Genomic DNA, 23,693 nt, shown 5'->3' with positions numbered 1-23,693 from the left:
AAAAAAAAAAAAGACACCACTTCTAGAAATAAATTATCATCAAGTAACAACTGCCGCCTTGCATGTGCCAGAAGGAATTTACAAATAAATTTTGCTTCACAGTATCTGTGGATGCATATTTTCGCTGGCAAGAGAATAGGATTCAAAACTCGCACAAACCAAGAGGTGGTTTAATTTTCAGTTTATTGATCAAGAGCACGCATGTAAAAGAATATAAAGAAGTGACATATTAGTTAAATCAAATAAGATTCTGAAAGGTAAAAACCTCGAGTGGCTGAGTCGGTTGTGAGGAGATAGATTGCTTGTGTCGTGGCACGGTGCAGCAAAAAGCTAGCAATGTGTAAAGAGAGCTCAAAGCTACGTGTCATGTCAAGGTTATAGGTGGCACTCTCCCAAAGCCCTCCATTCTCGGCAGCATGCATACGTAACGGTGCTGTCCATCTATAAGACATCGACGTTATCGAGCCAATCTTAAGTTTTTTTTTTTTTGTTGAGGGAGGAGGAGAAGGCAGGATGGCAGAAGCACAGCAGATCCCTGCGCAAGGCCAAGCGGATCTCCGGGGCTTCAGGCTGATAAGCGGGCACACCATTCCTTCAGTGGGGCTGGGTACCTGGAGGTCTGGTCCCAAGGCCTCTGATGCCGTCTTCATTGCCATCACCGAGGTTCTCCATCTCTCTCCTTCTGTACACCCTGTTGAATTTTTTTTGGTGTATCAGAAAAGAACCACACAGGAGCTAAGCTAAGAGTGTCTTATAGAGGTGACGTAAGCATGTGTTTGTTGCTCTTTTAACAAGCATTCCCTATGATTCAGCAATAAATTGGGATTTAGGCCTTGGCCCTCGTTTTGGATACATCAGACGTTGCATGGAAGGGATATTTGGGTGCTTCATTGCTAAAGCTGGGGAAGGTTCCTTCTCTATGTGCATTAAAAATGAAATAGTTGGGCATCCATATAGGCCCTTGAGATCTTTTCTTTTCTTGTTTCTTTTTAAAAGGAAAAAAGTTCCACTAGTTCAGGAGGAGGATGAAGTGTAATCACTCCCCCCCCCACCCCTCGCTTGTTCGTGAATAACAAGATGAAAAATAAGAAATCATGCATTCGAATATCCTCACTTTCGAGCTGCTAATGGACTGGACAACTGAAAAAAATGTGTGTGTCAGTAGGCACAAAGCATGAACAGGAATAAATCAAGCTTAGGCCTTATTACGAACGGTAACGGTTTTACTTCCCGTATGTTTATATCAGCAAATACTCATGCCTCTGTTGACGACTGCAGGCAGGATACAGACATGTTGATACAGCGGCAGAATATGGAGTTCAAGAAGAGGTAACAGTCCGGTTTACCTTTCCATTTTTTTTTTTTTTTTCCATTTTAACTGGTTATGCAGGATTGGATCCACAACAGGGCTCTTATTAAGAAATATCTACCTGGAATTTCAGGTGGGACATGGCCTCTCAGCTGCTATGCAAGCAGGGATAGACAGACAAGATCTATTCATCGCATCCAAGATATGGTATGGAATCATCCAATCACTCACTTTTAGGTGATTTTGTTTGTTTGTTAGTTTGTTTGGCTTTTTCTAATGTTTAGATGTCTATGACGGTTTTAAGTAAATGGCTAATCCAAGTGGCAACAGACTGAATAGCATCGCCAACAATGTACTTTCCAATGGATACGAAGCTCTTTATGGGATTTTTTTTTTTTGGCTTTCTATTGGTGACCTTTATTATCACAGCATCAGAAAGCAATTAAACAGGAAGCTTTATTCTATGCAGGTGCTCAGATTTGGCTCCTGACAGAGTCCGAACTGCACTAAAGACCACACTCCAGGATTTACAACTTGATTACCTGGATCTCTATCTGGTACGAGAACCGTCTTTCGAATGAATGAGGCTTTTTTGTCAAATATCCACATTATTTCTGTTAGCCTAAGGCAAGAAAAACTATGTTCTACTGCGGGCACAAATTTAGCCATTGGGGAGAAGTTCAGCTAGAGGCAAAGATTCCAGATTCTGATTTTTTTTTTTTTTTTAAATGTGAAGAATTCTCAGAAAGCTCAAGAGAAATTCAGATGATCAGCAGTTAGAAAAGAATGATAAGAACAAAGAATCTAAGCAGTTGATATGTTTTTATACTCATGAGAAAACAAACACGGAAGAGACAAAAATGACAAACAATAGCTAAAACACCACCATCACCGGCAACGAATAGCATCATTAATTTGCTTTTTTGAAATGTTTCTTGAGTTACTTGTGATCTACTTCAAATTATTTTTTTTTGAAAGTAAATTAGATTACCTATAATTTAGTCTCTCTCTCAGTCAAGAGGAAAAAATTCATCAAGAGTATTTTTGAGAATTTTTCAATAATTCCGATAAACAAGACCAGCAGGTTTTAGAATATCTGTGGCCGTACTACCCTCCACATTATACCTCACATGAATATATAGTTTATACATTGATTCTACCAGCATCTGAGTTACAGATGTTTACAAATTGTGCCAAGCAAATTTGAAGAGACCTTGGTTGGGATAACAGTTTGGATGTGCATAAAGGATTGGTGAGATATAAGATAAAATAGATGAAAGTATTAAAAACAATGTAAGAGGTTAATACCGATAATATGTGTATAGTCCAAGGATAACAATAAAACTGAGAGCCTATCTGGATATTTTTATAGGATTGTGGTGAAAATCTTGTAGGATTTGTGGAATGGACCGTCTATTTAAGTATGTTCCTCTATCAACACTATATAGCCTAAATCCTATCGAAGGAAAATAAAGATCTCCATATATCCTTTTTTTTTGCTGCAGCATAAAGGTTAAGATCCAGACTGGATTTGGACAGACTTTTAGAACATGCAAAATAGATAGGCCAACAGGCTTGTCAGTCGTAGAAATATCCAAACAGGCCCTGGCTAGTTTGAAAGACCGATGGGAATTAATGTTCTGTAACAGCAGGGTAGTTAGTGCCGTATAGTTTCTTATCTTTGTTGATACTAATCTAATTTATGGTTTACAAGCCAAGGCTGACAAATGAACTCTACACTTCATTCCAAAATGTCATGATAACTAATTATATTTGGCGATGGCAGATCCACTGGCCCTTTCGCTTGAAAGAAGGAGCACATAAGCCACCAGAAGCAGGAGAAATACTAGACTTTGACATGGAAGCAGTGTGGAGAGAAATGGAACAGCTGGTGAAAGATGGACTTGTCAGGGATATTGGTGTCTGCAACTTCACACTCAAGAAGCTTGACAAGCTACTCCGAATTGCACAAACCATGCCCTCGGTGTGCCAGGTATATCATTATTATTGTTCCTTTTCAGGCTCTACAAGTGATGAAGCACTGATCTTACTACTGGACTAATGCCATTTTTCCATGGGCTTGAGCACAGATGGAGATGCACCCAGGTTGGAGGAACGATAAGATGTTGGAGGCTTGTAAGAAAAATGGGATCCATGTGACTGTAAGAAAATTACGCCTTTCTTCTTGAGAGGCACTAATATGTCTTATTAACGTCAAATACGATACAGGTAGAAATATATAGCTGCCAAGACAGGAATAACAACCAAAACAGAGGAGGAATCAAAGTCAAAGTGTCCAACAAAGTAGAATTAAAGTCAAAAGTGTCTAGACTATGGTTGCAAGAATTCCCAGGTATAGAATTTAGACATGTATAAAACTAGTAAGTCTTCCATTTGCAGGCTTACTCTCCACTTGGGTCTCAGGATGGCGGCCGTGATCTTATACATGATCCAACTGTTACAGAGGTTTGCATCTCCATCTATTCTAGTATCACCATCAAGTTTTGCCGCTTGGACTGCTGCAGATTATTTTGATCAGTCCTTGTTGTTGTTTTTTTTTTTTTTTTTTAACCACAATTACCACATTTAGGTAGCCAACAAGCTTAACAAGACCCCAGGGCAAGTCCTTGTGAGATGGGCACTCCAGAGGGGAACCAGTGTCATACCCAAATCAACAAATTCTGAAAGGATAAAGGAAAACATCCAGGTTTTTGGATGGGAAATCCCTGAAGAGGATTTCCGGGCTCTGAATAGCATCAGGGATCAGGTGAATATTGGTATTCTTTCTCTGGCTGTGACATAGCTTCTATGCCGATGGAACTCATGTAAGCTTTTTCGGTGTTGCAGAGGAGAGTCTTGGATGGAGAAGATATATTTGTGAACAAGATCCATGGTCCATATAGATGTGCAGCGGACCTGTGGGACAACGAGGACTAGCTTGCTCGCTTGGTTTTCTTAAGACCGTACCTCGAGAGTAAAGTGCAGTGTGTGTAGTTGTATGACTTCTACTTTACTTGGTTTTCTTAAGATCGTACCTAAAGAATAAAATGCAAAGTGTGCTGTAGTTGTATGACTTCTGCTCTACAAAATGTTATAGTTTCGTTCAGAGTTTTTGGCTTGTCAATGATCATATTTATTATCTATTTTTAATTCACAAAATAATTAGAAAATGAAATTATATGGATCATTTGTATAGGGAAGATATAATTTCATAATATTGTAATTATCAAAATAAAACATAAAAATGGTATTAGTCGTTAGTTTCAGTAAATTTAGTAGGGGAGGCGGAAATGCTTAATTATTTAACCTCTTTAACTTGTTTTAACTGGCTAAATCATGTATTTAAGCTGCTTAATCATGTATTTAACCTTTTCCATATCTTGTCCAACTCAACTTGATTGCCACCCTTGGCTTTAGGACTTACACCGAAACTAACTACCATCCAAAATCAAGGATCGATCTGTGTTGGGTTTCCGACCAAAAAGATCAGTTTTGACAGAGATAGACTAGTTTTGACTGAAATTTAAAATCTTTGCACTAAACTATCCTAACTAATTGGATCAAGCATTTCACATGCTAGTCATTGCAAGACAAACCACGAAAATAATCATGGCCAAGAAAGTTGAACACAGGTCGTTTCGTCATATGTTTGTTCGGTTAAAATGATCTTGTTAAACATTTTGGAAACAAACTCAAACAAGCACTACAGAAATTTTGGCATGGCAGTTGGTATTGTATAAGCATAGAACATAGACATTCAACTGTTACAAAAAAAAAGTGCAACACTAATGGTTTTCCACATATCAATAGTTATAAACCGAGCTTATCTGCTGACATCGGAACCAGAAAATAAGTCTGGAGAGCCAAAAAATGAGAACCTTTGGTGCTATCGATCTGTTTGGAAACAGCCGGGGGCATGGATGAACATCAAAGTGCATGGAAGCTAAGCTGCATTGTTTTCTCTGCAAAAGATCAATACTTTAACGTGCTACATGTAACATCCCGGCCCAATTGGGCCCAGAATCAAGCCCAAAACCCAAAACCCATACAAAAAAAAAAAAAAAGAAAAGAAAAGAAACAGAACGGGAAGAAGACTCCTGATGGGAGTCTTTTTCTCCGATAAATCCCGGATGGAAAGGGAATCCTAGGACCATTGGAGCCCTAGGGACCTCTATAAATAAGCCTCTCTCTCTCTCAAGAACCTCCACCGACGATCTTCAAGCTTAATTCCTCATCTTTTTCCGTTGGAAGCCACGGCACCCTCTTCTTGTGTTCGTCGGAAATCGAAGATCGAAGAGGCCACCGGAGTTCAGGTGAGGGTTCAATCTTTCTTCCTCTCCCTCTTCTCTTTCTTCCCATGGTTTTAGACTCCTCGTCGGCCGTCGGGATCGCCGAAAATTTCATGAAATAGGAAACCCCTGTTCGGCCGGAACCCTTTCCTCTCTTTTTCGGCCATCGGTGCCGCCGGTTGCGGCGTCTCATCCCCGAGACCGGACCCTCATCTCTCTATCCCTTTTCCCTGAAGGTTTTGGCCGTCGGTGACCGGCCAATGACCGGAAAATAAAAAGAAACGGGGCGGATCCCCTGTTTTTCAAATTCTTTAAATCTCCTACCGGTCGAACCTCATCGCCGGCCATCTTTGGCTCCATCACCGTCTCCACCTGCTGCCGGACATTCGGCCATATTGTCATCCCTCGTCGGAGCCAAGCTGGAGCCCCCTCGTCCGTCCCCTGTTCGGCCCAAGGGAAGCCGTGGGAAGAAGAAGGAAAAAAAAAAAGAAAAAGAAGAAGGAAAAGAAAAAAAAAGGAAAAGAAAAGAAAAGAAAAAGAAAAAGAGAAAGAAAAAGAGAAAAAAAGAAAAATAGAAAAAAAACAAGAAAAGAGAGAATTTTCTCTCTCCTCTCTCTCCTTTCTCTTCCTCTTTCCTCTCTCCTCTCTCTACCTTCTCTCTCCAATTTCTCTCTCTAGATTCTCTCTCTATTTTCTCTCTCTAGATCTTTCTCTCTTTTTGTGGATTTTATCTCTCTAAGGTCTTTCTACTCTCTCTTTGATTGCATCACAGACCCTAAGATAAATTTGAAATAAAAATATGATGATTTGAGATTGCTCCAAAATTCGTGCGATAGATCTGATCCCAGTCAGATCCTATTCGAAATTTGTAACACTTGATTCATATTGAGTCACCCTGATAGGACCTCTGATGATCTCGACCATGATTACCTCATCGAAAGGATATGAAAATTCTCTCTCCACTTTCTCTCTCTACTTTCTCTCTCTAAAATTTTCTCTCTCTTCATGAATTTTCTCTCTCTAGAAGTCTTATGGATCAGTGGAGGATCCTGATACATAGACAAGTCCTAATTTTGATTAATCCTAAGAGAGGTCCTCGATCTGTATTATTAGGATCGATTATCGATAATTTTCTCTATATATGATTTTTATATTTGATCAGGATTATGAAGAGATGATTGTCTGCATATGATATCAAGTGGAATATTTTGTTAAAGAAATTCATAAATCAAAGAAGAACATTGATTTCTGTGTTTGGATCAGTCACCGATAAAGGTAAGAATCCCTGTACATGATCATTATTATATATGTTATTTTACCGTTGGTTTTATCTCATTGATTTTGCATCGTTGAATTTGAGATCGATGAATTTGTTATATCTGAGATACTGTTATTTATTTATGTGATTTTGAGCATGAGTATGTTATATTAATAATATGTATCAGCGATTGATGGCATGATTATATGGGTATGACATATTTATTACATTGTAAAATTTGAATTGATTAATGAAGTCAAATATTATAATTTCATGAAAATGAAAAGAAAGAGAAATATGGTTTGAACTGGCCTTATCATGTGGAATAGCCTGCCAGGAGCTTATGCCTGGGACAGCCCCCACAGGCTTATGTGTGGAAGAATCTGATCTGAGAAAGATCATGAATGATTTGATCCGAGAAAGATCATGGCCACTTTGATCCGAGAAAGATCATGAATATTTCGATTTGAGGAAGAATAAAAGATCGTTGCATGATCCTGGTAGTCCAAAGCCAAAGCCAAAAAGAAAGGATTAAAGACGATGTGATAATAGAAGAAAATAGAAAGATAAGACATGAAACAATCGTTGAATAAAATTGTTTCACTTATTAACATATGATAATGCATCTCTTTTGATAAAACAGATAATCTATAAATGTTTGCAGTATTCTGGACAGTGAACATCGACTTTTATGTGTTATTGCTTATCTTTATTTTCAGATTATATTATTATATTGGTGTGATATGAAAATTCTTATTGAGCTGTAAAACTCACATCCCTTCATTTTTTTTTCTTCTCAGAGTTATAGGATGCTTATGATTGGCTATGGCTTGGATTTACGGGTGAGCAGAAGGATAAATAAGAGTGTCATAGTATCTGATTAGATAATTGAAAAAATTTAAATTGTAATTATGCAAGGTTTTATGAATTATTATTGAAATAAATTATTCTGGTTGATAAGGTTGTAATAATTTAATTTGGCCTTGCATATTTTTTAGAGCTTGCTCTAAGGAGTGTGCGGCCATCACGTATCCGATCCGGGTGTTGGGTTCGAGGCGTGACACTACATGTTTATTGGGCCCAGGAATCTAAAATTATATGGAGAAAAACACTTCAAATCTGGAAGTAGTTTAGGAACGTTCAACTTAGACAAGCATCTTAGCTATTGTTTAGCTCATGCGGGCAGCAGCTAATATGTCCATACCAAAGTTGTCTGGAGTATAGCAGCAAATCAATATATAGTCAGCCACTTAGCAGCAAATCAATATATAGTCAGCCAATTATCCACATGCTATGGCTGACTTGTGTGAAGCCGGTACATGAGTTCCAAAGACGATAAACTCCAACTAGAAATAATTTAAAGATGTACAAGTGCTTGGAGTAAATTCCAGCTCTATAAAGTAATATCAGATAAGCATTACAGCAATAATTCAAATATCTTCCCAACGACTCAAGACTGTAGACTAGATAAAAGAATACAAAGATGTTTGGTTGATCCAGAAGTACAAAAGCATCAATTTATACCAACTACCAAGTCATGCAACTTTTAGGTTCAGTATATATTAGCATCAGGTTAGGCAAGATAAGAAAAGAGGGTGAAGCCGAACCTTTAGATACACCAGCTATGATCTTGTCCCTTAATAACTTCTTAATGCTTGCCGAGGGAGTGCACCACTGAAATCAAGATAAGGTTGTTTTCAAAAACACTGGACTATAGTCAAGGAAGCACAGCAATTTTACCTATACAATGGGCAGGCAGTAACAATTGGTCTGATTTCATCAAAAACTATTCACAGTCTGATCTCCAGATGGAGTGATGGATGCAATGAAGCAGAAAATTGATTATAGATTAGAAAGGGCATGGTTAGTTCCTGGCTTTAACCTTTCGTACTAGTGGTCAAGGCTTCACCAGCATTCCCTCTTGAAGTGGTCATATCTTGGACATAATACATGACAGCAAAGTGCAACCTGATGATGTATTAACACTATATGATAGATTTTGGTGATATTAGAAAAGATATTAGACAATTGCATACCCAGACTGGTATAGGGACTCCCAGTCAGCACTTTAACATCAAGTTACAACAGTCAATTTGTGTGCAGCAAAAGGAAATTATAAAGATCAAATTTGCTTCAGTATGCTTGCAAGTATGTCTTCATTACTGGTCACAGGTTAGGATTCAAAACTTACACAAATAAATTGAATTAAAAACTTAAAAAAATCAATATATAGTTGTTAGTTTATTGATCAACAACGAGCATGTAAAACAACATAAAGAATGTCAGATTAGTTAAATCAAATGGAACTGTAAAACCTTTGGTTGAGTCCAGAGCTGAAGGCTCACAGATCTATGACAGGTGATGTCATTCAAGATTGCTTCTTGTGACAAGGTGCCCCAAAAAGCTAGCAATGTACAGAGACAGCACCAAATTCATTTTTGCAGGATGAGTGTCTGAAGAAGAAATAATGATCCAGACTACAATATCCTCCTATCATTCACCATGCTCATACAGTAAGAGGACAGCAGCCCTAAAGCGGCCATGACCTGTCATAAGGAGTCCAGTTAGTAGGCTGCATGATTAGAACCACTCTCTCGATGCAGAGATACAGAGATGGTCTTGTGTGGCAGAATAATATCATATTAAAATAAGCCCTGCATTTTACTGCATATGGCAGATAGCCACTTTTGAAGCACCATAGATGATTCAACATCTTCCTAACCAAATACCATCTTGTTCTAAATCCAAGAGGTGATGGTAAATAACTGATGTCCTATTGCAATCAGAATTGGATATTTTTCTCAACCATTGCCAGCTAGATGGATTCAAGTAATCCATAAATAATATTCCCGAAGAACATAATGTACAGCTTGGAGAGACAAAATGCTGTATCTAAGCCCTCCAGTTTTTTAAAAAACTATATCTTTACCAAAACCTTGAGACAAGCAAACCCTTATTTCTTCAGTTTCTTTTACATCCAAATGCTCCAAGTGAGATATCTTAATGAAGACAGCACGATGCATTTTCATTTTTGAATACAAATATCCTTTATGTCTTCCCTCCAGTCTCATCTAGACACTCCAAATTCTGGACCACTGACTGGACACTTACACTCCTTCACACCTAAAATCGGTAAATTATTATGCCAAAACCAGTACACTTCAACTTTTGGCAATTCTAAGCAAAAGTCAAGTCTAACACAGCATTTTATGAAGACTTGATTAATTTTATGATCTATGAGACAATTTGTGCAATTAATTATACCTTATATTCATACATACACTTATTTTAAAGTTCACTGGACCAGGCTTCTCTAGACACTTGACATTTGTTCATGCGCCTGAGTTAGATTACTTAACTCCATCAACACCCATCAATCATTCTCCCAGTCAAATTGCAACACAACACCACATAAAAAATATCTCTATAGAGATGTGAAACTGTGATTTTTTTTTCCTTTTTTACCTCACTAGCAAAAGACCTAAAAGAATACCAGCTGCATGTACATGCAATCAAGCACAAACATATTGTAACTTCGTAAAAAAATAATAAAATGAAATAACAATGGAATTCACCTTATTTTTGAGATTGACAATGATGCTTGGCTGATGGTTCCTTTGAGTTCAAAATTGAAATCCTAAGCTGGAACGATACCCTGCAGATAACATCAATTTTGAGTTTAATTTTTACAAGAGATAACTGTATCAGACATACTGGAGAAAAAAAGCGAATGATTAAATTTCATATGACTGTTATTGATCTTGAAATTTCTTGGGAATATCACATGGCAGATAACAAAAAGTTGCTTTACTCACTCTAGTAAAAACTGATTCATTTTTGTGCATCTTATTAAAATCTTAACTCGAACTCTTATGGTGTTAAAGTTATAACTGTTCCTGTCGATTATAATATGGCTAAGTAGAATGTGTTTGATTATCATAACTGGTCAATAAAACAAAGGTGATTATATTGATGTGAACAAAGGTGATGCAAATTTATTACCTCTTTTCCTAATTATAGATGGAAAAGATAAGGATCACTTGCACAATTAGTAGATACTATATAGTATATGATGGAGGTTGGTTCATGCGTGTGTACCTGCTTTTCTAACATGGGAAGAGAATCAACATGTCTTAGTGAAGTTCTTAACTATTTCCTGCCACAATAAGGTAGTCTTCAGTGTATGGCTGACTGTGTTATAAATTTTGGTCAGTATATATATCTACATTTTCTTTTACACTTAAGATGGTTGCTATACAAATTCCTGTGTTTGAAACATACTGCATTTCAAACTTTACTAAAATATGAACCGTGCAACTTGGTGATGTAGAGGGTCCAAAACTTCAATTTTTTTTCCAGGCAAAACGAATCAATACATTGAAGATGAATCTCAAAAAACAAGTTGCATTTGATCAACTGCATTAACATTCTGTTGGTTCCATCCAACATTCAACCAACAGTCCAAATTTTAGTCTTGTGGAAGATAGGTTGGAATTGATCTTGTGATATCAGGACTACAAAAAAGTTTGCAAATCAATTAGAACGAATTGGTCAAAACCCTGATCTTTAATATAATCTTCCATTGCAAGAATTAGATACAAAATTCATAAAATCAGTCATAATGGAGAATGAAAAGGAAATATCATTAATAAAAGAAAACAGGGAAAAGAGGCATTGGTTTTCATACAACTTCAGGAAACCCACAAGTCTGATATACAATAGGAATATTGCCCAGTTGCAAAAGAAATAGCCATGTTTTTTTTCCCCAAAAACAATAGGTGGGCATGGAAACATACAGATCAAATAGGAATACAACTTGAAAGAATATATTAGGACAAGGATTCATCTAACGTGAGAGAAGTTTGATACCTCATATGTGCTATGTTTTCCAGCCTGTGCAATGAGTAACTTTCCATGTTTCTCCAGTAGGCTGCCTGCATCAAGGTAGATCACATGGAAAAGCATGAATGAAACAGCTATGCTTAGAAAGAAAGATGAGTATGGTACAAGATTATGTTAATATGATCAAATGCAAATATAGCCTTTAATTGAGTGGTGTAAAACCACAAACTACAAAAACCACAGTTAGCAAGATTCGAACCTGTCAGCCTTTAATCATCAGCCAGATATGAATGCCAGCCATTCTACCTTCATGAACACCATCAATGTCTACCTTCATGAACGCCATCTCCAAAATGGAAGGGGTGCTCAGTGCTTATGGCTGGTGAACATAAGCACAAGTTCGCCTTAGGATTGCAGTCCAAGGGAAACTCTCCACCGCATGTTGATGTATGCATTAGATGCATATAATTTCTTTTAAAGGTAGTTGTTCAACTTCAGTTGGCCATGAAGACAGCTTGACATGTTAAGGTCCAATTCCCTGGTTAATAATGCTTCCTTTAGATATGGAAGCAACTTCCTTTTGGCATCCAGTACTAGTTATTCCATGAACCAAAGTAGTGTAAGAAACCTCATCCAACACCGCACCTTTTTGGGTCATATAATCAGATATCTTAAAAGCCTCCTCCATTCTACCTTCCTTCGAAAAACCAGACATTAATGTGTTATAAGTGACAGCATCTGGAGCAATACCATTATCCAGCATTTCATCTAGAAGTTTAGCTGCTGCATCATAGTTTGCCATTTCACAGTACCCATGCATCAGGACAGTGTAAGTAACCTTATTCGGGGCTAACCCACTAGCATGCATTTCCTCAAGCACTTTGATAGCTTCATCCATTTGACCTATTCTACAATAACCACAAATAAGCGTAGTATAGGTTACAACATTCAATGCCAAACCATCCTCTCTCATTTTCAAAATCAAGTTCTTAGCCTCTTCTACATTACCAACATTGCACATACCATGCATAAGGGTAGAGTAAGTCACAGAAGTAGGTACAATTCCTTTATTTTTCATTTCATCAAGAAGATTGGAAGCCTCTGAAATTTTACCATCCCTACAGTAACCACCAATAAGTGAATTATAGATGACACTGTTTGGTTCTAAGCCCCAGCTAGCCAACTCGTTCAAATAGACTTTGGCTTTATGGACTTCCTTAGCCTTGCAATAACCATCTATCATTGTACTAAATGTGAAAAGATCCGGAACCAAACCCTCATTCTTAAGTTCATGCAGAAGCCCAATGGCCTCTTGCATCCTACCCAAATTGCATAATCCATGTATTAATGTATTATAGGTAATAATATCAGGATTAAACCCTCTTTTAATCATGTCCTCCCTAAGCTTATACCCTTCATCCATTTTCCCCACTTTACAACATCCTGAAATCAGAGTATTGTATGTCACCCTATCCAAAGCCAATCCTTTCTCAAGCATTGCCCTGAGAAGCCCAACTGCCTCTTTCATGTTTCCTGACACACATAGCCCATAAATCAAAGCATTGGAAGCCATGGTGTTCACACCAAAACCCTTCACTAGCAATTCTAACCAAATATCAATTGCCTCATGATGCTTCCCGTTCTCACATAGCTTCTTAACCATTGATGTCATTAAAGAATCATTCGGTCTTAAATTCCTCAACAACATCTCCCTCAAGAACCTCACTGCAGAGTCCAATCTTAGTTCATCTGTAACAAGGTAGAAAATGATCGAATTAAATAGCCCAACATTTATTTCCATTCCACCTGACAGCATCTCATCCAAGAGATACTCAGCCTGCTGCATCTCCCCTGCCACACACAAGCCATTGACAAGCACATTATAAGTAACTGAATTTTGCTGCAACCCTTTCACCACCATCTCATTTTTTAACCTCAAAGCCTCTGAACACTGCCCCATCCTACAATGCCCATCAATCAGAGTATTATAAATAAAATCATTTGGCGCAATACCTATCTCTTCCATCTCCTTTAGGACACACTCCACATCTCCAAACCTATTGGATTTAACCAAGCCATTGATGAGAACACTGAATGTGATAACGCTCGGATTCACCGAGCTCCTCATCATCTTCTCCTTGAACCGAAATGCCTCATCCAACATCCTCTTCTTGCAGAGCCCATCGATCAGCACATTGTAAGTAACGACAGTGGGACAAACTCCCGAGCTTTCCATATCCGAGAACAATTTGATCGCCTCCTCGACCTCGTGGTTCTTGCAGAGGACGTCAATGAGAGGAGTGTACGAGTAAGCATCTGGGAAAACAATCTGTCGCATTCCCTCAAACACCATGCACGCATTTTTGCAATCACTGGCCCTAGCTAGCGAGGACAGAAGGAAATTGCAGGTCTTGAGAGATGGGCAGAGCCCTCGATCGACGAGGATCTTGAATGCCACGACGGCCAGCTTCGGGCCGTCGAATCGAAACTGGGTGCAGCAAACGTGAACCAGGGTATCGAGCGCACCGGAGGGTGGCTCATCGGCTGACACGGTGTCGGCGACGGCGCGAACGATCTCGGCGAATCGGTGGCTGGGGTCGTCGAGGAGAAGAGGGAGGTTACTGCCGGTGCCGCCGCCAATGAGGCGGATGAGGAGGAGGCGGGCGGCGGCGACGTGGTTGGAGCGGAGGAGGGCGTGGACGAGGAGGGAGTAGGATCGGGGAGTGAAGCGGAAGCCGCAGCGGTCGGAGGCGAAGGAGAAGAAGCGGAGGGCGGGGCGGGGCTTGATCGCCGGACGGAGATCGAGGAGGAGGCGGTCGAGGCGGCCAGGGGAGAGGCGGGCGAGGGTCTCCCGGCAGAGGGTGGCGTCCAGGGAGGGCCGGGATAGAAGGAGGGCAAGGTTGCGGCGGAGGAGGGGGATGTCGTCGTCAGCGGAGGCAGCGGCGCCGGGCGGCGGAGGGGGGTGGTGTGGCCCCGGTGCGGCGGAGCTGGAGCAGGATAAGGCGCGGAAGCAAGACAAGGGCCGGCGGGGCTTTCTTCGGACGGGAGGAGGTGGTCTCATGGCGCGTCGTCGGGGGGAGAAGTGGGATGTGGTTTTGGACGGCGGGGAGGAGGGGAGGGAAAGGGAGATCGACGGCTGAGATTTGATCTGTATCCATCGCGGTGTGCCGGTACAGCGAGCGCAGTGTCGGCGGAACACATGATGAATTAGATTGCGGGTTGTATCTTTCGCGCGAGACTGATAGTTCTTCTTTGGAGATATCAAACGTTGGATGGTGCCTCGCACAGCTCTCAAAGCACTCCGAACTCCCCATTCATCAGCCTGCAGAGATCTGAAAGCGGGGGTATTGGGAGATCTAATGGTGGATTCGCGCGAAGGAAGGTGAATGCTTCCTTCGTGTGAGGATACGACCCAAATCCGATGAATTATGAGGAGAATGCGGCCACGTAGTTGCGAACGCGGCAAGGACGTGCTCGTTGCAGAAGCCATGACTCGTGCCAAAGTTGGCAAATTCTGAGCCTCATGCTGGTGGCTACAGCGTGCAGTTTTAACTGGGCCTGGATGGCTGGATCAACGATATTGGCAACGTGCAAGTTTCTAATCCTATGTGTGTGAGTTAGCAGTACAATTTGACATGGCCTAGATACAAAACATATGGAGAAGGCGGAATTCACTTGCATGCTTGTAAGCGAAATTTCCTTTTGCATGATGGTTTGTGATGTGGCTCAAATCTATCATTCAATAAAAAAATTTGGCACCAAAGAAAACATTTTAATTGGACTCAGATTTCTGAAATGATCTGGATTAAAATTAAAAAAAAAAGAGAATTTGCTCTCCACCTGACTTTAGATTCTGGAGTCCAATTCAAGTTAGACAAGAATTTTTCATCTATAAAAATAGGCTAAGGTGCTAGGTACATAGCATATATAGATGTTCTCTAGGTTCGTCTAATTTATAGGAAAAATTTTTCTTTCTAGAATGTTTTTTAGAGTTCAATTTTGAAAATATAACACTTAAAAAAATAGTTTCGATATGTTTGATTGGTATTGAAAAAAGTGACACATTTTGAAATAGGTCATATTTGATTGAGCATCTATTTTTTTGAAAAAATTATATAAAATACTTATTATATCTTTAATAAAAAAAATTTTATCTTATTTTATTCATGACTTTAAAGATATTTTTAGAAAAAAATCTCAATTTTCAGTCTATGAGAAAGCAAAAAATTTATGTCCCATATGATTTTTTTTTCTATGAAATATGAAAACTTGATTCTCAAAGAAATATTACTTTCTCATCTCTTTTTCTTTGAAAACTTCAATTAAATTAAATGATTTCTTTATTTTTTCATTGACCACATTTTTCCTCTCTTCCTGCAAATAAAATGAGTCCTTTACTCTCTCTTTATTTTATTCCAGATCTTCTTCTTTTTTTTCTTTTTGTTGTGCCTTAGAGTCCTTTTTAACTTAAACATCGATGGACTCCCAATCAGATTAGCTCCCAATCTTCAAACTTTTCTTTGTTCTCCATGTATAAGTCATCTAGTGTAGATCGGATCTTCTTCCTCTTGTGCGGATTCATAAGCAGCTTTCCATCTACTAGATCAGATTTTGGGAGCAACGGTTTGTCGCACTTTTACTTGATCAGATATTCAAATTTATGTGGAATTTTTCCGGGATCCATTTATGAGAGGATCTATATCATAGGGTAATTTATGGTTCACGTGCATGTGCATGCATGCAATGTCATATTTTATGGATCAGTCTGTGATGAAGTCAGGATACAATAGATGGAAAAGGTGATTCATTCTTTGCCCAGTGACCATATTTCGGATGCAACTATGAAAGTGTTTGAATTCACATGATACACCAAAGAATACACATACAGGCTCTATAACATAAATCAAAAAATTCACCATACGATGGAGGTGATCCATGTTCTTAGAGGAATGATTAAGTACAATTTGTAATGGCATCAGTTGGTTTCATTGGGTAGCGTGGTAAAAATGCAATTGGCTTAACGAGAAACTTACTTAGATCCCGGAGAAGAAATTACCACTTTAGTTAGTTTGTTCATGATAAAATCAAGTTTTCGAACTAACTTGGTGCTGAAATTAGGATAGCTAAATAGTTTAGGAGCTGGGTTGCCAAAAATATTTTCTAATTATATTAAATGCGTGATGGGTTTCATTAAGCTTGACCTAAAACCTCAGCAACACGAGTTAAGGCGGCATATGGTCCACTATGCTCCCTCTTCTTCTTGATAAAAGGTCAAGTAGATAATGGGCTATACAATAAACTAGCATAGTGGCCGGGTGATGCCTGGATCTATTGATTTTGCACAGTGTGTGAGATCTAACTTTTTTTTTTTTTTTTTCTATTGCTTTGTGATTCGTATGATGAGGTTGGGGCTACAAATTTTTTTTTTTTTACTCCTCGCTACCTCACGTGTACATCGCGTGTGATCTAAATTTTTTTTTGTTGCTTTGTAATTTGTGCGAAGAGGCCAGAGTGTCAATTTTTTTTCTTTTACTTTATGATTCGTGCATGAAAAATCAATAGAACCATACGATGAAAAATCAATGCTTTGCTTTTGCCACATCCATGCTTGTAACCGTATCCTCTTCACCTGCCCCACGTCCACTTCGGTGTCACGAGCATCCGAATGCACTCCTCCGAACCCAATTTGGCTGTGAACTGTAGGGCTGTCCGACTGTCTGCATCCTCCACGTCGGGGTCCCATTCGACGGACTCATTAGTAAGAAGTGTCCATAGGGTGGTGGCATCAGTCTTCCACATGGTAATCCACCAGGGGTCTGCCCGTCCTATGTAAAAATATTTTTTTCTTTTATTCCTTGCTACCTCACATACACAATGCGTGTAATCTAAAATTTTTTTTTCGTTGCTTTATGATTCATGCGAAGAGGTCAGAGCTTCAAATATATATATATATATATATATATATATATATATATATATATATATATATATATTTTACTTTATAATTTATGCATGAAAAATTAACAGAATCATGCGATGACAAATCTCTGCCTCCACCACACCCATGCTTGTGACCGTACCATCTTCGTCCACCCCACATCCGCTCCGACACCACTAGTAACCGGATGCACTCCTTCAAACCCTGTTCAGTCATGAAGTGTAGGGCCGTCTAGCCATCCACATCCTTCGCATTGGGGTCCCATTCGATGGACTTGTTGGCAAGGAGGCCCATAGGGCGGCGACATCTGTCTTTCAGGTGGCGGCCCACCAAGATTCTGCTCGCCCCACGTCCGCTCCAACGGTCGCTCGAAGCCTCCCAACCGATTGGAACTCGTGAGAATGGAAAATAGAAAAATAGAGAAATTAAAGAAAGAAATGAGGCAACTCGAGATAGGTTCGAAGAAAGAAAAGAGAAAATAATATACTACAGGATCAAAAAAAAAACACCATAAACGCTTCAAAACTTGAAATGTGGCATATTAGGAGTGTTGGATTTCAAAATTTGATGCATACATATGTATTTAAAAATTTTTATTTTCTAAACACCGTAGTGGAGAATAAGATTAAAATATTTTTAATCTGAATTTTGCATGCATAAAAACATAAAACCACATAGATCTATTTCATATGCTGAAATTTAAATTGTGATCAAATCACAAACTTGTTTCGCTATCTCTTTCTTCAAATCTGGATCTGGAAGAGACGAGGCTCTCTGTTAGCCACATAAGTGTTCGACCTCTACGAGTATCCACTCAAGATCAGTCTAGAACAGCCCTCTAAGATCTAAATTTTGATTCTTTAAAATTCAGCCTGCTGAATCCAAACGAAGCTTGAATCGCGATCAACACTTGATCTTTCTCCTTGATCTTCTTCTTCTCCTTTTCTCTAGAGTTTCTCCTTGCTATGTGCTGCTACCAGATGCTAGAAACCAGCAAGAAAGAGGCACTCAAACTCCTTTGAGTGTGGAACTCCTTGGGACGAGCGTCCCAAGGAAGGGATGTATAGAACACCTAAGAGAAGAGAAAGGGAGAGAAAGAGAGGGCATGGAGAGAGCCTTTGGGTGTGAGGGACTACTGGTTTTGATGCTCTAGGGATCTTAGGGGAAGTCTCTTTAAATAAGCATAAGGATTGAATCCTATTCAATCTCATAATACAAGTCCTATTTGCATTAGGATTCTTATTAACTTAAGTTATCCAACTTACATTTAGAAGTCCATTAGGCGCCAACAATTGAAGCCCTTGCATCCATAATTAGATACCCCAAAACACACCCAAGAGATGCCCCATATGAAAATAAAAGACTCTCTAATCAATGGACATGTCCAAATTGATCAAATTAAGGTGGCGCCCCATAATAACTATCAAGGAGATTTATAAGGGACTTGCTGTTGGGAATAGTGTCCCAAAACCAATCGTCAGCCTGTTGACGGTTGTACTCCTTTTGTATTAGTACATGAATTATAAATAAATAAAAATTATTTTGATATTTTTTCATCACAAATATTTCATCTTCTAATGAACTCTTGTGTTGTGGTGAAGTCCTTAGGACTATTTAGACTCGACAAAGGAGGATTTGTCACTTAGTCCTTAAACCTGTTCGCGACCAAATGATACGTTGTTACCAAGGACGACAACGTTTATCGAGCATAGGTCGTTGTGTGCCATATGGGTTGGTTGTCCTCATAACCAAGGAGTGTGGAGACACTGGTATGGCATACAGGTGAGATGTAATGGTACATCTGCACTGAACGTGACCGACTCCAGAGCTATTTCTGCTGTCAAGATTTACTCCGATGGGATATGGGTATAAATGTCCCTCCGATCTGAGACCGCCACGGTGACTTGCAAGTAACTCACTGCACTTAGGCACTGGACTACCTGAATTTCTAATTCAGTGACGGAAGGCTGCTGGGTGTAGTCAAGTACTTGACTTGTCGGTGCGTGTGTCAAGATGGGATTGACCACTCCAGTTTAGGAGCTATGTACAGTCGTGTTTCAATTTAGCAAAATCTTGATCAGGGTAGTCCTAGTGAGGAGTCACAGGACTAATTGAGTTGAACACGATTCGGATGATCTCATTAGGGTTGACAGTTTAATCCTGAGTCGTCCTAAACACAAGAGTCAAAAAGGATGAATTATACGGTAACCATATTCACGTAGGTTCTGAATGTTGCGATTGTGACTATTTGACCTATCCGATCATCGGGTACCATTGCTAGATGATCACTTCGATTAGTACAGGAATTGATTCCTGTGCTACCGGCTTAGGTTCGAATCTGTGGGGTCACACACATTAGAGGTTCCTTTTTGATCTGATGGCTGATTATGAGTCTTATGTATCTGGGACTCTATGATTGAGAATTAGGATTCTCTGATCATGAGTTCCACACATTTTGGGTACCGGGGTCAAAATTTTGAATTTTAAATTTTGAATTTGAAATTTGAACTCTTTGATCATGGTTTCATATCGATGGTCTCTGATGCCTAATTGCCCATCGAATTTGGACTCAATATTTATGAGAGGTTTAATTAGTGATTTGATCGCTAATTAACTCAATTTGATTCAGTAATTATTTTTAGATCAAGTCCAATTGAATTAGATTCAGTTTGGATTGACCCGATTAGGTTAAGTGTTGATCTAATCGCTAAGGTGGCTTAGTCCCTGATTTGATCAGGGGTTAGGTTTAGTTAATTTCTGATTTGATTAAAATTTTATTGAGCCTAATTAAGCCTAATTGTATTGGGTTTAATCTGATCTAATTGTGCTTAACCTATTTTAATTAGGTTGGCTCAATTTGAATCAAACCACTTTGTTTTAAATTTCCTGCGCCACCCAACTTCCTTGCACCCATTTGAATTCACGAAAAGAAATTTTCTCGTGAATTTTCTTCCACACAAAGCTCTTTCACGTCCATATTTCTGTGCACTAATTATTTGGATTAACTTGGTTTGTTATCCATCCAAATTCAAAGAGATTTTGAATTTGAATGGATAACCAAATAACCATGCGACAGCTTATCCTCTTTTGTGCGCCCCATATTCCACACAAGAAATAGTTTCTCGTGAAAGTCTCCACACACAAAAAAAAAGCCACGCCATCTCTTCTTTTTCGCACAAATGGATGAGGATAAAATTGGTTGACACTTGAATTTAAATTTGATTTGAATTTAAGTGAGCAACCACCTCTTCTTATCCACTCACACGCTTTCAACATCTCTTGTGATGTTTTATAAAATGAGAAAGGGAGGGGGCGTGGGAAAAGAAAGAAAGAAGAGAAAAGGGGCATGGGGAGGTTCTGAAAAAATTTTGAAGTGTTCAAAATTTATCGAGAGGAGAGAAAAGGAGAGAGAAGTGGGCGCAGGATTTTTGGTGTGTACCCTAGGATTTCTACCTAGGGTTCGAGAAGTGAGATTGGTATGCCATGAGCGTCGTGAGTCCACCAAATTTTAGAGAGAGATCCATCAGCCTCTCAACCAATCGTGCAGACGATCCGGAGCATCCGAAGAGTCGGCACACATCGATCGAAGAAGTTCGATCAACATCAGCCATCAAAAGGATGAAATCACGAACTAGCATTCGTGAGGAACCGATCAAACGGGAGCTTCGTGTGGATGATCCGCAGAGGCCAGACACTAGTATGGTTGCGATGTGATGATCAGAGTTCCCCGATGGTGATCAGATTGCGGTGATCGACTACCCGCAAAAGGTGATGTGTTCTGAACACAGTACAGTAAAAAGTTTACTGTTTCAAATTTGAATTTTAAATTTAGATGCATGCTGTTGTATCATATTTAGATTCTAGTGTAGAGTTAATTAGTATTAATTAATGAGATTAATTAATAATTTCATTATAAAATAATAATTTTAAAAAAGTTTTAAAATTACCATTTTGCCCCTGCACTGAATTTTTGCTTCAAATGGTATCAGAGCATGGTTCTAGAATATGATATACATATGCATGCGTAGATTAAGGTGTAATCTATAAGTTTAAATTTGAAATTCAAAATTCTAAATTTAAAATTCAAAATTTAAAATTTGAAATTTAAAATTTGTTAGAAGTTTCAAATTCAAAATTTGAAATTTGAATTTTAAAATTTGAATTTTGAAATTTAAAATTTATTTAAAATTTAAAATTTAAAATTTAAAATTCAAAATTTAAAATTTGAAATTCAAAATTCAAAAATTTAAAATTCAAAGATTGGAAATTCAAAATTTGAAACTTGGTTGAAATCTCAAATTTGAAATTTGAAATTTAAAATTTGAAATTTGAAATTTAAAATTTAAAATTTAAAATTTAAATTTTAAAATTGATATATTTAGATATACTTGATCCAAGTAACAAGTAATTTAATTGGGTTGGTTGCCATGGCCGTCCGGTCATAGGAGAAAAGTAGGATTTAAAGGCCCTCTCTTCCCATTCGATGGGGTCTCCTATGAAGCAGTGAAAGAACTTAATTATAAAATTTATCATGAATGTATTAGATTAGATCTAAAAAAAAATTCATGATTTATTTTGAGTTATTTTCTGTTATGAAATGAGCAATAGGATTACTGTTTATGAAATGTGCTGACCCTTTGTGAAATGAGTCCACACATTTGATGAACAGAAAATAAAATCTTTCAAAATTTAAAAATTATTTTCGAAATGTCAAATCCTGACCTATCAGTCCAAGTACTTAATTAAAAGAATTAAGTGTTGTCTAGTAGGTCTAGAATTATGAATTAAGACCTAAGACAATTGTATAAACTTGTGGGTCAATGGGTTAGATGAATTAGGTCCATAATTGGGTTAGACCTAAGGTTAGCTTAAAAATAGACTAAATGGAGTAATTGGTCAAATCTAATCAAAAGTTGAATTAGATTAGGTCAAGGATACTCTAGACTCAACTTCAATAGTTGTAGTTGAATGGGTCCATATCTTTAACTAGACCAAGATGGACTTAATTCATGGCTACGCGGTGGAGTCCTATTTACTAAGTTGATCAAAATTAAAACTAATGAACCGATTAGTGTCTAAGGTAAGTTCGGCAGTTTTGACCAGTGGTTCTTAAGTGGGAGCTACTCGCATTGATTCGATCATTGACGAGTTAATCGTAAATCCCCACCACTGATCTCACTTACCTGGCCAATCTGGTAAGTTAGATTTTGATTAGATCACTTGGTGATTAGAGCTCACCCATGTCATTAGGTAAATCAGTGTGACTGATTTAGATACTCCTAATGCCAACTTTAATTAAATCCTTTTTTAATCTGACTTGGTGAAGTCAGTGGGAGGATTGAAATTGGCTGGATAATTTCTTCTCTACTATCCTTTAATAAAATCCTTAAAAATTATTAGGTCCCTAAAATGATTAAGTTAAAATGATAACTAGGTCAATGCCTCCCATTAAGTGAGTGATAATGAGTCCATTAGTTCAATGATCATTGGAGGCCCAAAGGCCTGGTGCTCATTGGCTAATGGAATTATCATTCATAATATGATAATTTGGTTGAGTCTTTCTGATGGTGGTTAGGTTGGCCGGCCAAAGTCGGGCCTGATCATTTATTGATCTGATTCACCAAATTAAGTCATGTTAATGGTTGGACCTAACCAGATCTTTTCAGTGGAGGCCAAAGCCTACTGATTAGGTTCTGGGGCAAAATCAATTACTAGAAGTTGTTTAGAGAAACAACTGGTTAAGAACCTACCCATAGATGCACATGGGTTGACCAACCAAAGTTGGGCTCGTGTGTAGTCTGTGTAGATTCTAGTACTCATTAAGGAATTAAAGTAATTCCTCGAATTGGAGGTTAAGGCTACCAGTTTGTAAAAATATTGGAAAAAACTTTAGACTAAAGTCCAAGTCTTAAGTATTAATTTATGTACTAATTGAGGTCTGATTTTTCTTTATATAGCTATGGCCACTACCCTGTCACTCCGGTCATTATTAGATAATGATAAGCTCATGGGACCTAATTTTGATAGCTGGTATCAAAAATTGAAAATCGTCCTTAA

At 38.4% G+C, this 23,693-nt stretch overlaps 2 protein-coding genes across 7 annotated transcripts; one reads left to right on the top strand and one right to left on the bottom strand.

Annotated features, from left to right (window-relative positions):
- Positions 1 to 513: 513 nt before the first annotated feature.
- LOC105045914 (aldose reductase) lies at positions 514 to 4,415 on the top strand. The gene is made up of 9 exons (XM_010924356.4): positions 514 to 663; positions 1,279 to 1,329; positions 1,443 to 1,516; positions 1,779 to 1,866; positions 3,096 to 3,302; positions 3,400 to 3,471; positions 3,710 to 3,775; positions 3,900 to 4,076; positions 4,157 to 4,415. The coding sequence occupies exons 1-9, from the start codon at positions 514 to 516 to the stop codon at positions 4,244 to 4,246; spliced, it is 975 nt and encodes a 324-aa protein (XP_010922658.1). The 3' UTR covers positions 4,247 to 4,415.
- Positions 4,416 to 8,463: 4,048 nt separating this feature from the next.
- Positions 8,464 to 15,206, bottom strand: LOC105045913 (uncharacterized). Of its 6 annotated transcripts, none has more exons than XM_073258445.1 (5): positions 11,958 to 15,206; positions 11,726 to 11,790; positions 10,432 to 10,511; positions 8,739 to 9,402; positions 8,464 to 8,530 (listed from the first exon to the last, which is right to left on the bottom strand). In XM_073258445.1, the coding sequence occupies exon 1, from the start codon at positions 15,186 to 15,188 to the stop codon at positions 12,222 to 12,224; it is 2,967 nt and encodes a 988-aa protein (XP_073114546.1). In that variant the 5' UTR covers positions 15,189 to 15,206; the 3' UTR covers positions 8,464 to 8,530; positions 8,739 to 9,402; positions 10,432 to 10,511; positions 11,726 to 11,790; positions 11,958 to 12,221. The 6 variants fall into 6 exon arrangements, with proteins under 6 accessions (XP_073114546.1, XP_073114547.1, XP_073114548.1 ...); XM_073258446.1 differs by having other exon boundaries at positions 9,172 to 9,402; XM_073258447.1 differs by having other exon boundaries at positions 9,202 to 9,402.
- Between the last annotated feature and the right edge of the window lie 8,487 nt (positions 15,207 to 23,693).

Source organism: Elaeis guineensis, chromosome 5 (assembly GCF_000442705.2).
Source record: "Elaeis guineensis isolate ETL-2024a chromosome 5, EG11, whole genome shotgun sequence".
NCBI classification, from domain to species: Eukaryota; Viridiplantae; Streptophyta; class Magnoliopsida; order Arecales; family Arecaceae; genus Elaeis; species Elaeis guineensis.
This window is presented reverse-complemented; position numbering and strand designations above follow the sequence as displayed.

Excerpts from the sequence above, each read along its gene's own strand:
- LOC105045914 (XM_010924356.4), top strand. The coding sequence starts at position 514 with ATGGCAGAAGCACAGCAGATCCCTGCGCAAGGCCAAGCGGATCTCCGG. Across the intron at positions 1,330-1,442 it reads AATATGGAGTTCAAGAAGAG|GTGGGACATGGCCTCTCAGC; the intron begins GTAACAGTCCGG and ends CTGGAATTTCAG. Across the intron at positions 4,077-4,156 it reads TGAATAGCATCAGGGATCAG|AGGAGAGTCTTGGATGGAGA; the intron begins GTGAATATTGGT and ends TCGGTGTTGCAG.
- LOC105045913 (XM_073258444.1), bottom strand. The coding sequence starts at position 15,188 with ATGGCTTCTGCAACGAGCACGTCCTTGCCGCGTTCGCAACTACGTGGC.